Genomic DNA, 14,050 nt, shown 5'->3' with positions numbered 1-14,050 from the left:
TGTGATGGCACTGCCACTATTCTGATTGATATCTCAGTGCTCAGCAGGCTGACACAGGCCTTCATGCGAGGCTGCTTCAAAGGATTCTCTTGTGATCACTAAACCAATGGGCTCACGAACTGCCAAAGCAACAAATCCAAGATTTCAGTGCTACGCTCTCCAAATGCGCAAATGTGACTGCCAGTGCTCTCAGGTGTTATCTTCTTTTGCCTAAACCCCAGAGTAAAACACTCCAACTTCAGATGACGAACACTCACGTTCTGCTGAGAAACCACCCATTCTAAAATCATCACGAGTTTTGTTAGAGAAGTTTTGTAACATACCAGATATCTGCTTTTCTGCCGTACCCTTCTCCACTGATAACTTCTGGACTCATCCAGTACGGAGTTCCTGTGACAGACTTCATTCCTGTACCAGACAGACAGATGGTCTGCAGTCGTTTGCTGGCACCAAAGTCACCCAGCTTCACATTGCCTGCCGAATCTCGCAGAATATTTGCTCCTTGAAGGAAAAGAATGAAGCTTTGGTGTAGAAAGCAGTATTAAAAGAGTTTGGATTCAATAATACAGTGCAAGATGGGTCTGGTGCTCCCAGAGCATTTCCCTACTCATTGCTCTATTTGGAGGTTCGGTAAAATGAACTGTTAATGCGTCTTTTGCATCCTAGGCCTATCCCAGAAAGTTTCAGTTACTCTGTAAAACCCTGCTGATGAAGAAGTGTGCCATGTGAGGGCAACAACCTGAAGTAGGAAATTCTCTTTTCATGCTACTAAAAATGCCTCGATACGGTACTAAAGCAACATCCCAAACTGTGTCCCAGACTTGCTTAAAACATTTATCTGCATAACAAAAATGTTATTGATATTTCACCATTTTGGGGGAAAAAATACATTACTGATATAAAGCAAAAGGAAAACCGTCAGTTTTAGAGGATACAAAGGTTGTTCAACACACCTATCCCACAGAACACCACCATCTTCCCACATATTCTTAACTCGCTTCTGCAGCTCTTACACATCCCCTATATCCATCAGCAAAAAGTACATCAACTTCCTGGCAGAAGAGTGCAAGAGGTGTGAGTCACTGAGGTCAGGGGAGTCACCTCTGCCAGGCATTTCTGTAATAGTGAAACGCTGGGTAGTTTCTGTGTAGTTGATAGAAACAAAACTCAGTGACAACTAATAGTTTCATGTCACAATGCCTTCCTCTGTATATTCCAACCGCTTGCGATGATCTTTTGGTATATTCAAAGCTACTTAAATTCAGAAGGAAATTTTATCATGAATGCTTTGCAGACAGACACTGAGGAAACCTCTTCAGAAGTCTTCCAAAACACACTCAGTTTACAACAGTGACAAGAATAAAAGAATCATGACTGCTTTCCATTAAAGTCAGTATTTTGATATCTCAAACGTAATTACATTTTAGCAATTCACACCTGGCTGACAAGAAAGGGAAAGAATTTGTAGTAAACAGCACCGAACTGTGCCCAGGACTGTCCTCCTCCTTACCTTTGATATCTCGATGGACAATCATGTTTGTGTGCAAATAGAGAACGCCTTCTAAAATCTGCCGCGTGTATTTGCGAGTCACGTTCTCTGTCAGTGCTCCATACGATTTTAATTGGTCTTTGATGGAACCCTACAGCAAAGAAGCAGAGAACACCGTAATGTTCCTAGGATCACAAGTGGTCTAATACACTAATGCTGAACTTCAATGACGATGACATGCCCAAAATACAGACATTTTAAGCTGCAGGGCATCCTGGGTCAACTGAAAGCACAGATGTAGTTTTGTGACCCTTAAAAATAAAATCAAAGCTTTTACACAGAAGAGGCTGAACAGAGAAGTCATACACTAAAATGTTCAGCCATTAACTCTAAAACTATTGAGTAGCTAAACAGCAACAAAAGTTAGTTTATACCTGAGGGGGAAAAAAAAAGGCTGTCACAGAAAACCATGGGAAGGTGGGGGGTGATGCTTTACAGCTACATCAAAACTAAAAAGTAAGCTTAAAAGAACATCAGGTCAAAAATGCAGTTTTGTAACCATCTTCTCATGACGTGGCTCTTTTAATCAAAGATTATTTCTGCAATACTGTCTTTCAAATCTCAGACGAATTCAAGAGTCCTCCCAGAACAAAGCCCAAAGCTCACCTAAAAACACACTTTCCTTCTGCGGAGTACAGCGCTGTAACTCTTCAGAAATACAAATCCTCTGTTTTTGTAAAAGCTCATTTTATTTAGCTCTGCTGACCCCACTTGGTGAGCAAATGGAAATCTACACTGTTCTGAGCTGAGCATATTTCTTATCAGAACAGTAACAGGAGAACAGTTCTGCATGTATCCAAGTGCCACAGACAAAAAGAGAAAAGTTTTGGTACGCACTTATTCCCACACCTCTCTTTGCTACCTTTCTTGTTTTAAAACAATCGAGCAGTTGAGATGCTGACCAACCAAGAGCCCAAAACAAAGCATTTCAAAAAGAAATCTTAAATTCAAGGAGACTCGAGAGTATAAAAATGATGCAGCCTTTTCAAAGGTTTCTAGGCACTTCCTATGCCACAACCAGACACGAAGACATTTTGTACAAACCACAACAATTCTGAAAATGCAAACAATGGAGAAGACACGGATAGACTGCTACAAATACCTGTTGGTACCCAGCTGTTCTATTTCAACTCAGACATTTCTTTAATATCTGTGTGCCCTTCTGCCTGCTTGGGTGCCTATCGCATCACATAAAGCTGATAGGTGAAGTGGACTGGCTCTCTGGCTTACCCCTGGCATGTATTCCATGAATATAGAGAGTGTTCTTTCTGGTGGGTCCCTCAAGAAGCCATAGTACTGAACGATCCTCTCATGCAGCAGATTTTTCAGCAACTGAATCTCACATTCAAGAGCGTTTACTTCCTAAAACAAACAAACGCATTCACTGAATGAGGATTTGTCCAACAATTTTAAAATCAGGTAACCAAATTAATTCTTTTCAGTTATTAACAAAACAGGATTCCTAATGAAGACATGGAAACGCGTATTAAAACAAGGGAAAGGAACAGCTCAGCTTATAAACACAGCACCTCCACACTGTACCTCATACCTTGCTAGTTTCTGGACTATCAGGATCAAACTGCACTTGTTTAACAGCCAGTTCTCTTCCGGTATCAGCATCATAACACAGATATACTCTGCCAAATGCACCCTGACCCAGCAGTTTGCCAAGTCTCCAATTAGTTGGAGCTCGTGGTGCTGAAAAAGTAAACAAGATTTCTGTTTTAATGTAAGCTTGTTATTCAGCTGATTAAAAGAAAAAACAACACAGAAAATAACTTTTCCCAAGGACTACATTTTACAACGGAAGATTACACTTCCTCTCCGTAGTTACAAATAAATAAAACTTTCTGCAAGATGGAAAATTTACTACAAAATAATCAACTTCTTGTAAAGATGGACATACTTAAGCAGTTAGTAACAGCTAAGCTGAAAAACAAAGCATGTTAAGCAAACTTAGTAACATTGTTGTAAAAAGGGAGGCCTGATCAAAACTTAACTACTGAAATCATCCCAAGGTATATTTGCTCCACCACAGACATACAACGATACCAAAGGCCAACAGGTTATTCCAACCTGCATAAGCCTTCTCATGTCCTCCAGAGTTCAACACATCAAAAGTATTTTTATAGTGATTTGTTACCGTATACGTATATTCCATGCAAAAATCTAAATGATGATTGGCACAGCAAGCAATGAAAAAAATACAGAGCATGAAATCTTAACTTTTTCCCATTAGGGAGAGAACAACATATTGTTCAATCACATTTCTTTTGATGACATGCTTAGTTTTGACTTGACAAACTTGAAAGGTAAGAGTTTTACAGTGGAGGTTACGAAGTTCCTTAACTTACAGCGACTGGGTGGGCTGATGTCCATCACTGTCAAGGTAGGATTGTCAATGTCACTTCCCCTCCTCCTCATTCTGTTATCCTCATATTCTGGTGTGAAGACACTGCTCCCACTGCTGGTGCTCAGCGAGTGATCAGTGGGACTGAAACTAACAGGTGACCGGAAGCTGTTCCCCTGCGTCCTCCTGGCTCTTGGAAAAGTTTTACGACCTTTGGTGTTACACAAAGAATACCAATGTTACACCACAAACAAACACCGCTATGTAATTTATGTATGCAAATGCTTTATGAATTCTGCATAACACTGTTCACACCTTCCACACCATATCACGTGATGCAACAATTATGAGATTTTCCAAGTTTCAAACCAGAAGAAAATAAAAATTAACCACAGGTATACAAAAAGATTGGTCTGAATGGTTCACGTTAAAGTGTCCAAAACTGCAAGCGGCGTAATGAGGACAATTCTTACAGCTGTCCTGAAGTTAACAGACACGCTGCAGAAACAGGGGGGGCTGTGAGGGTAGGAAGGGAAATGCCCCACCTCCATCTGTATCACTCCAGCAAGATGGGAAGAATACATTTCCGATAAAAAAGACAGATGTCGACATCTCAACAATGCCCAGGTTGGCATATTCACTTTTTAGAGAAAATAAGAATCGAAAGTAGAGAAAGATCCACCCTTGGAATCAACAGAAAATCCACAAAACGAACATCATAAACGTTGCATGACTCAGCGATGGAGACAGCATTGGAACCAAAAAGGACACTGATATTCAAAAAGGTAAATTACATCCAGATGCTTAGAATAACATCAATATACTTAGATAACAAACATTTTTAGGTGGACATGGCTTGACGAAGTTTCATCCTAGGGAGCTCACATAAATTGTAAAAGGAATATCTGAGTCATTAAGTATTACACCAGAGATGGAGTTCCCAGGGGACTGAAGAAGGCAAGTGAAACATCTTGAAGGAGTGGACTCATATTTAGACACTAGTCAGGCCAATTTCAGTGATGTGATAAATGTGAACAAATTATTAGGCAGTGTTATAATATCACTGAGAAGATAACGTGATAAAACAGCTAAAATTGATTTGACATGTGTAGCTCAAAGCATCCATTTCACGAGGACATTTCCTCAAGCCAACTCACGAAGTTTTGGCTGCCACAAGACTGAAGAGAGCAAAAAAATAAGGGCCTTGCACAAATGCTAGAAAAAAATCTTTAAGGAATGAATTAAGGTCTGATAGAAGAAAGTTAAGGAGAAACAAAACAGATATTTCTGAGATTTAATTCTACATACAAGCAGCAATTATTTTCAACTCTGTTACAAAGGAGTAGCTGGTTACTTGTTGCACGTGCACCGTTAAGATTTCACTAGATAGATTTTCTTTAGTTTTTAAGATAAAAGCAAGTTAATTATGTAGGACTCCTACAGTATTTACACTTACCGTCATTGTAATCTTGTTGATGATATGAGATATGGTATCTTCGGGGATACGTTCCCCCCTTTCCAAACTTCTCAAATATTGGGATATCATACTCTACTAGAAAATACAAAGATACATTTCAGAGTTACAAATACAACCAAGGCACACACATTAATCATTCTGGTATTACAAATTTAAATACTGGGAAGAACACAGAATACATTTCAAAGCTGAAGCTTCAGGGCAAAGAATACTACGAAACAAAATCCACACAAAACCAACAAATCCAGCTAAAAGTTCCAAAGGACTTGAAGAATATAACAAATATTGTTTGTAATCTCATGCTTAAAACAGTACCAGAGCACTAGAGAGTGACTAGAGACATTAATAGAGACAATCTGGAAAATAACAGCTCCACAGGAGAAGCGACAGGAACTCAGTTTAGTTTAAAATTTAAAAATGAACAAATACAGAATACTGGCAAAGGAGTCCATACGTCCTCTATTACTAAAACACAGTCAATAAGTCCTCCTTTATAATTTAAAAAGTGTTCATATTTAAGGGGAAACTCCTTCAGGGATAAATAATTTGTTAGAGAATGAACATATAAGATGGAAGCAGTGGTGAGCAGTTCCACAAGAATCTGGGCTACAACTCATACAGTTTAGCTGCACACGAGTTCTGCACACAGAACAACAAATAGTGAGGTGACAAAATTATTTTGAGGATACGTTATACTGAAGCACGTCCATAAAGGTACCTGAAAAAACCTTCAAGGTTACCCATTGCACTTGGCGTCCTGAACTGTGCACAGCAATTTGGATTCAAGCCAGAGCATGGTATGAAAGCAATGTTAGTGGTGATGACTCATTAATTTATAGGCACAGCAAACAGCTCTCCTTCATGCTTGTGCTTTGGAATGCTTTCGGTTACAGCAGTTATGAGCACTTAAAGTGATTCTCTTTTTACAGAGGATGAAATGACAGCTGTAACGCTAAATAAATTAAGTAAATAAATATGTAAACGCACCAATTTAAAAATGGACACTGCAGTCCACTTTAACCAACCTGTGTGCCATTAGGCACTGCATTATTTGCCTTGTTTTTTCCCCACTAAACACAACAGCACTGGTGTTACACACATTAATTAGAAGAAAACCTTTACAAGATTCATTTACTGCATCTTTCACTGTGTCTATGTGGATTGCATTTTGTTGCTATGTCTTCTGCTACCATCACAAGCCTGTATAAGGTAACACCTCTTAATATGAACTTCCCTTTTCAAGTTCTATTACTTGCAAAAGGAAGTACTTGGGAAAGATATTATGGCCAGCCAATTTTGCCTACCTGAGAATTCCTGATGGTTATCTGGATAGCTCTGTGCTCTCGGCATCCGAGATTTGGGATAGTTGTCTCTAGAAATGTGAAAGCAAAGTATTTTAAAATTGCAGCTACAGTAACTAAACAATCCCACTGCGTTACAATGCTTTACGGCCTACGGAAGCTTTACGCTATACAAGTTGCAGCTCACAAATGTGGAAGTTGATCTCAACATCAAATCTATCAGGTATCAATAATCATTCAGGATCAGTAGCAATGGAAAACCTTGCTCTTTGCCTTCAGTGTGGTAAGACAGCAACAGACTGTGCCATTTGCACCAGTAAAGCCACAAAGGAACACTGAAGTTTAACACCCTGATGGCTGCACACACACACACGGTTTATGAGCGCAGAATCTCTTACGCAGCCTACAAAAATCCCTCAAACTTAACCAAACAAGTGCAGAATTTTTTAATGCCTCCAACTATTTCCTCTTCTCTGCACAAAAGCCATAGGATTAAGTTAGTAATTTTAATGAGTTAAAGAATGATGTAGACTTTTCGGTTATTATATGTGACGCTGATTAACATATTTAAGCAATCTAATAAAGATGACTAATGAATGCAAGCAGTTCTTACCCATCTAAAGGGCTGTCAAGTGAGGGACAGCTTCCTGAGCCAGAATTTTCAGGACTGCTCAAAGACAGTGGATCCAGCATCTAATAAAAACCATGTAAATAAAGATCAGAAAGCTTCGTGGTTTTTTTTAATGGCTTCAACGTTCATGCTTTGAAATTCTGCATTAGAAAAAAGTCAACACTAGTAACAACCAAACAGGACTTACTAGAGAGAAGGACGACTGCCATAGTTAACCGTGCAAATATTTTTCCCTGAAAGGATTCCATCATTCTGTCGAGCAGAACTTAGTGAAGGCATTTCATACTCAGCAATGCTCCTCACACACTGAGCTGCACTCCTACACTCTTCCTGTAGACACCATTGTCTCCACTTGTAATAGTACTATCGGCACCAAATTGGCATAACAGAACAATAAGGTCTCCAATGAAACAAAAAGCTGAAACAGCTTAAAGGAGAAAAAAATGGATTTTGTTGCTATCAAAGAAAAAAGCCTAAACATGACACAGACCGTAATGAATGCAATTTATGTCATCTCCAAAGTGGTTTCAGTTTGTTCAACCGGAACCCATAAAAAAAGCACTAGAATTAAAACACCATAAAAAAGTTTTAACTCCTCTATCTCTAGTTGGGACTCCAAGCAAGGTATGCAGAATTTTAGATACAACCAAACATTAAAGAAAAGGAGATAAGAGAGAACACAACATTTATCAACTCTTTTCACCCAAATCGCTATTATGTTTTATATAAAATAAACTTCCACGTGAAGCAGGAGCTTACAAAAACACCACAGTTCTTTGTCCCAAAACAGTTCTGATGGCCCAGTAAGCAGCACTCCCAAGTTGTGTGAAATCTGCCACTCAGGAGTGACAAGAAATGACAGAACTGAGTATCTAGGCCAGATCCATTACGTAACGAAAATAAATATCAACACCCTCATTGAATCCAAAGAAAAAAGGTGCTCCCTACAAGGAGCTGTTTCCCCTGACTGATACTCCTTTTGTTTATTTCACACTACCACCCTTAAGTCCTAATGAGAACTCCTGCAAACATTATTTCCTTCTCTCTGGCAGTAAAACAATCTGAAATTTTCCTATCTTTATTTTTCCAAGAGACGAGGAAGCAGTATCTAAATCCTGAATGCAGCACCAACTTCCATTTTACCAGCCTACCTCTCACAAATAATGAAAAGCTCCTCTGTTGTTTTAAATGAGCTTCTTCCTCAAATACAGTTTGTTTGGGTATTCTATACAACACCTGCTGCTCCCTATGAATTGGATGACAGTTTATTGCTGTAAATTAAGCAGCTGCCCCTCCGATTTTTATGGTTTGTGCTGTCTCTTAAAGGTCTCGGGTACATAACTTTCCCAAGCGCCTGTTGAGGTCTTGCTGCAGGAATAGTGTGCAGAAAGTGAGTTTCTACTTCACAAATTCAGGCACTTAAAATGAACTCTTTATTTGGAAAGATTAAATTCACCAAAAGTTCAGTGATTATATTCTCTTTTATTGGGCTGAGCAATGAGTCCTGGAGGCGGTCTGGTATGAATTAACCTAACATAATATGAAAGTCAAATTCCTCCTTTTAAACCCTGCTGACAGCTCATACAGCAATGCTTACATGACAGCTTACACATTACTTCAGTGCTCAGGAGTGAAAGGAGACCCCCCGGCCCTCAGAGCTCATCCACAAGGCCAGTAGGTGACCAAAATGAATCTGTCCAGGCCAAAAGCAATTGTTTCAGTGAACGAATCCAGGCTCAGACTGGAGGTGACCATGTGGTTACAGTAATGAATAGCATCCTGGACTGGAGTAAGAAGATTCAGCCCTTACTCCCAGCTCAGCCATGAAAATTGTGCAACAAGTTGCACAATCTCTCTGCCTCTATTTTTATTCTGTCATCTGTCTCTCATTTATTCAGCTCATTTAAACCACTGCCTCTTGCCATTTGCAAATACCTTGCCAACACCAACAACAACTTGAAATGATTTCGATATGAAGCACTATTTTCTCTCCTTAAAATATCCTAATTGTCAATTCTGAGAAGCATTACATTCCTCCTTCTTTTCCTGGTGTTTTTAAGATTCAGAGAGCAGGATTTCCATAAATGCTAAGTGTGCTAATAAGCCCACGCCAACAATGCAAGTGAGGTGAGGAGAACAAACATTTGTGATCCTCACTCAAAAAACAGAACTGTAACAAGTATTTGAGTTATTTGTACCGGGCCCAACATTGTCCCCCTGCCTCTACCTCCAAACGCTATCAGCTGAGTCCAAATAATTCAGACAGATCCAAAATTCTCTTTAAAACACCCTGATTACTTGCGCAAGTCACAAAACTGTTACTACTTACATCCTTCTTAATTGTATCTTCTTACTGATATCCTTCTTACTAAATGTTTTTGTGCTTCCTAACATGGGCATCTCTTGCTGTAATTTTTATTTTAGTAACTCACCCACCTGTCATGAAAATAAAGAATACTATCTTCTTCTAGCAACAACTTAATTATTTAAGAGACTGACAGAGAAAAACCAGGTTCCTACCGGTCTAAATAACTGTAATTACTTTAACCTTCTCTCACAGATTATGTTCTCTAGGGCTGTCAATCCCATATCCCTCTTGAACAGCAGTACTTGGTAAATCAATCTCACTCCAAAAATCTTTCATTTCAATAAGTCACGCAGTACCTGATCCATGCTTTCTGGAATGAATTCACCCTCACTGTTGATACTGGTGAACGACCCATTTCGGGCCACTTGATGCAGCTCATCTGGAATGTATCCTGGGGGAGGTGAACTCCTATCACGATTATTAGAGCCTATTGAAAGAAAAGGGCTGGTAAGTGTCCTTTCAGTAACACAAAATCCAGAGGCTTTATTCAAACAAGCCTGCATTCATATTCAATGATCCAGCCTGCCTGGATAACTTAATGCTTTAGAAACTTCCCAAATGCTTATTCTGTAAGATGTAAACCAGGAATTATGAACCACGTAGGGCAAGGCTACCTTAATTAGGTTTAACTTTTTTTCCCCCCATTATACAGGAACAAAAATATAGTTTATCCACATGACTATATAGGTACATTTCCTCTTTGGTACAAAGCAAATGCCAAGCCCTCTTCACCACTATTTTTCCATGCCAACAAATCCTTTTTATCTCTCGTGAACTTCAGTTTTCCTTTGTAGAATATTCTATCTTCAAAAACATGAATATCTGTATTCATAACAAACATAATAAATTGTCTGGAAAATTTGCCTCTAGTTTCACAGGCAGATTCAGAAGTTATCATCACACCTACTTCAAAACATGAATAGGCAAAAATGTTCGATTGATGCCAAAAAAAGCATCGCAAACGAATGTTCATATATTGAGATTAAAAAATAGGGGAGTCTTAATTTGAACACAAAAATGTACTGCCATATAAAGTCCTCAGAGTACATACTCTACAGTACAACATTCATCGCTGAGTAAGAGAAATATAAGCAGGCTGTGCCGAGAACAAGACCTCCATGAAGAGAATATTACTGAAGTTATTACAAGTACAGCTATTAAGAAGTGTAGCTCACCTATTACAGAAAGCCGCCTTTTTCTCTCTGTCACACCGAACACTGTATTATCTAAATCTTCCAGTGAGGGTAGGGGTTCCACATTATTTACACTGGGTGACTGAAAAAGAGTACATGTTACGGACTGCAATCATCACTTTATACTCCTAACAATCAAAAAACTTCACAAACTTTTAAAGCCTTTGTACAAAGCATTCATTTTTTTCATTAAGTCGAAAGCAAGCTTATAAACTCATGCCAAAAACCATCTATTTTAATAGCTCATCCTAAATATTTGAGGTAATTTTCATTATATAGCATTACACAGAATCCTATCAATATGGTGGCTGTGGTCTGTCAGATATTAACAAAATAACTCAGTATTTAGGTCTGCTGCTGCATGTCACACAAAGCCACACAACTTAAAGAACGCTTTCAAATAACCATGACAGCATCAAAACTCTATGCGCTTCTCAGTTCTGTATCACATCATTATCCTACTAAGGACTATTTTTCAACTACGGTAAAGAAGGCACACAGAAAAGGAGGAATTGGACCTATGGAGAAGTTCAAACCGACTCAGTAAAAAATGCTAATACTTGCTTTTTAATTGAACTGAAGAAGTAACCCTGAATATTTTCAACTGGAAAAGAAAAATCATCTTTAAGACAAACTACACTTTGGTCTGAAAATTGAGGAAAAAGGCATTAGTAGTGTCAACTGATACCTGTGTATTTCCGTGTATTACAAGCAATATCTTCAGACTCTTCATATGAACACTACGGTCAAGCAGTTCAACAGCTTTGTCCAGGTCATCCTGCGTGGTTAATGGAATTACAAGCTAAAAAAGGGGGGAAAACATAATAAATAAACAGATGCCTTAAACAGGGCCAAAGAAAGAAATTAACAAGTCAGATACAGGGGAAGAGATACACTTATCTGTTTCCTTTCATTCCAAACCACCTGACAGTAAGATTCACTAACAATCCCTGAGTTACCATCAAGATGTACAGAAAACAAAAGCCTGAAGCTCAACCTTAACTCTTCTTTTAGGGCCTTCAACAGCCACAACCTGTCAGAACAAGTCTTCACAGTGTGGAAACAACCACTTCACATATGTACAACTTCTACAGTTCCAGAGAAACGTGTGCAGTGTCAATGTATTTTCCATCTCAATCGAAATTATGCAAGTATATAAGAACAGGTCCTATTTTCTAGGCTATAAAGCATATTTTTCTATTGCACAATATTACAGCTGTATTTGTTTGAGACATGATTCATTGAGATATGTCCCATACCGTTAAATAGTTCATGCATCTCGTACCTAATTTAGACAAGGTGTATAGTTGAGAACGCACACGTTAAAAATTTGGGATTTTGTCACAGGAGTGGCTGCCATTGCTAACAAAGGCAAATATCTGCCTTAAAAGAATCAGTGCACAGTTCACAGAGGATTTAGAAAATACAAACCACTACCTCATTATTGCAGTAATGTAAATCCATAGTCTGTCCAAACGCAACCTTAGCTTTAGCTACAAGATCTTCAAGCTTGACAGGCCTGGGTAATTGGAGTATCCTGAAACACAATTTCAGTTACAGAGGATTTTTATCCATTATTTATGAAAATCTGCTGGCTCATTACTTAAGAATACTCCTACAATACAATTTATTGCTAAAAGGATCAAAAGAAGATCTGCTTTATTCCCTATTCTTTATATTTTGTATCACTAAAAAAAAAAAAAGATAAACAGTGAAAAAATTACCATAAAATGAGACTCAATTACAAGTACTTAACTTCCCTACACATGGCCTCTTTCTTAATGCTTTGCCTCAATTTCAAAGGTAAGTTCTTAGAAACTTCTACTGCTCCCTACTTCAGAACATGAAGCAAAGCAACACACCATGACAGGCTGCCAAGCAGGAGTGTCACTCCTCACTTTTTGAAGATTAAAAAGAATTTCTCATCTGAGGAAGAGAACTGAAGATTGCCATCTTTACAATAATGAATTACACATTCAAATGATGAGTTCATCAGTAACTGTGCCAATGTACTCCCATAAGAATGATTCAGTTTAGGTCAAAATTTCCAATTTTCATTTAATTGGATGTCCCTCCAAACCAAAAAGCCCCACATACATTTACCTGACCTTTTACAATAGAGAACTATTGTATCATTTGGAACAGAACACTATTACACAAGTGACTAAGCTAGTGAGGTACACTCACATTTAAAGTAGAAAGTACTTCAATTTTATTTGGCAGAAAACATAGCAAACGTAATTGTAGCTTTTGTTGCTTTAGCAGGTTCACTGGTTAGGTAACTATTTCTTACTGAAACGAACCTACAAGTCAGGACATTTGCAATTAGGCATTATTATTATTACAAAAAAAACAATATAATGAAATAAAAACTATATTATTGTCACTGTAGTTAACCATCTGTTTAGCAGGTCTGGAACTCTGCCCATCACAGCGTGTGCTCCTTGGTACAGAGTGCCACATTCACCACTCAAAGGAACTCTGGAATCACTTCCCTTTCCTACTTCCTGTTTTAAGAACTGGTGAGAAAGCCATTGCATAAAATAATGAAATGATGCAAGAAAAATAAGTTATCTTTAGATCTTCATATTCAGGCAACAAAAGCTCTACAACTCATGCAATGAGCACGGTCTGCCCAACACCCTTGGACAAGCAGACTCAAGTTGCTTAGAACAACCCCAAACACAGCCAGACTTATCACCACTAAGGCTTGGGGAATGCATCAGTGCATGCACTCCATGTTACATTCATAAGGAATTGTTTAATGCTGTCAAAGCGAGTTAAAGTGGAATACAAAAATGCATGGCTGAGCAGGCTGGCAGTGGGTAAGCAGTTGTGTCTTACACACACACACACACACACACACACTTCCGCTTATTTCACAAGAGATCCCAAGGTAGAAAACTCCCCCATTTTAAAAGCATTTTAAAGACTTATTTCCTCCAAAGTACCTATAACACTCAGCCATTACCAAGTCTGTTACTGATGATGTTCAAAAAAAGACAGAAAGATACTGAAGAATGTTAATATCCAGGGAATTTATTGTTCTCTTCCAAACTTGCCTAAGGAGGAATCGCATACTGTAACCAGCATGCAGACACTCTCCTGTTGCACATCATTAACAACTGCCACAAAGTAGCAGAGGTTTCACTGCTGAGCAATCTTTGCTTAAAGGGATTAC

General features: G+C 38.6%; 1 protein-coding gene across 9 annotated transcripts in view; it reads right to left on the bottom strand.

The window, feature by feature from the left end:
- MAP3K2 (mitogen-activated protein kinase kinase kinase 2) overlaps positions 1-14,050 on the bottom strand; it is a 47,954-nt gene that overhangs the window by 7,184 nt on the left and 26,720 nt on the right. For 8 of the 9 annotated variants that reach the window (XM_046943720.1, XM_046943722.1, XM_015290045.4 and 5 more), the window contains 12 exons: positions 12,307-12,406; positions 11,558-11,671; positions 10,852-10,951; positions 9,973-10,103; positions 7,291-7,370; positions 6,681-6,748; positions 5,356-5,451; positions 3,904-4,110; positions 3,099-3,247; positions 2,780-2,911; positions 1,511-1,640; positions 324-501 (listed from right to left, as the gene is read on the bottom strand). In XM_046943720.1, the coding sequence (XP_046799676.1) occupies positions 324-501; positions 1,511-1,640; positions 2,780-2,911; positions 3,099-3,247; positions 3,904-4,110; positions 5,356-5,451; positions 6,681-6,748; positions 7,291-7,370; positions 9,973-10,103; positions 10,852-10,951; positions 11,558-11,671; positions 12,307-12,406 (1,485 nt within the window). The remainder of the gene's footprint in view (positions 1-323; positions 502-1,510; positions 1,641-2,779; positions 2,912-3,098; positions 3,248-3,903; positions 4,111-5,355; positions 5,452-6,680; positions 6,749-7,290; positions 7,371-9,972; positions 10,104-10,851; positions 10,952-11,557; positions 11,672-12,306; positions 12,407-14,050) is intronic. The other variant, XM_040703884.2, reaches the window with a different exon arrangement.

The sequence above is a fragment of the Gallus gallus genome, chromosome 7 (assembly GCF_016699485.2).
Source record: "Gallus gallus isolate bGalGal1 chromosome 7, bGalGal1.mat.broiler.GRCg7b, whole genome shotgun sequence".
NCBI lineage: Eukaryota > Metazoa > Chordata > Aves > Galliformes > Phasianidae > Gallus > Gallus gallus.
Note: the sequence above shows the minus strand (reverse complement) of the source record. Positions and strands in the feature narration are given on the sequence as shown.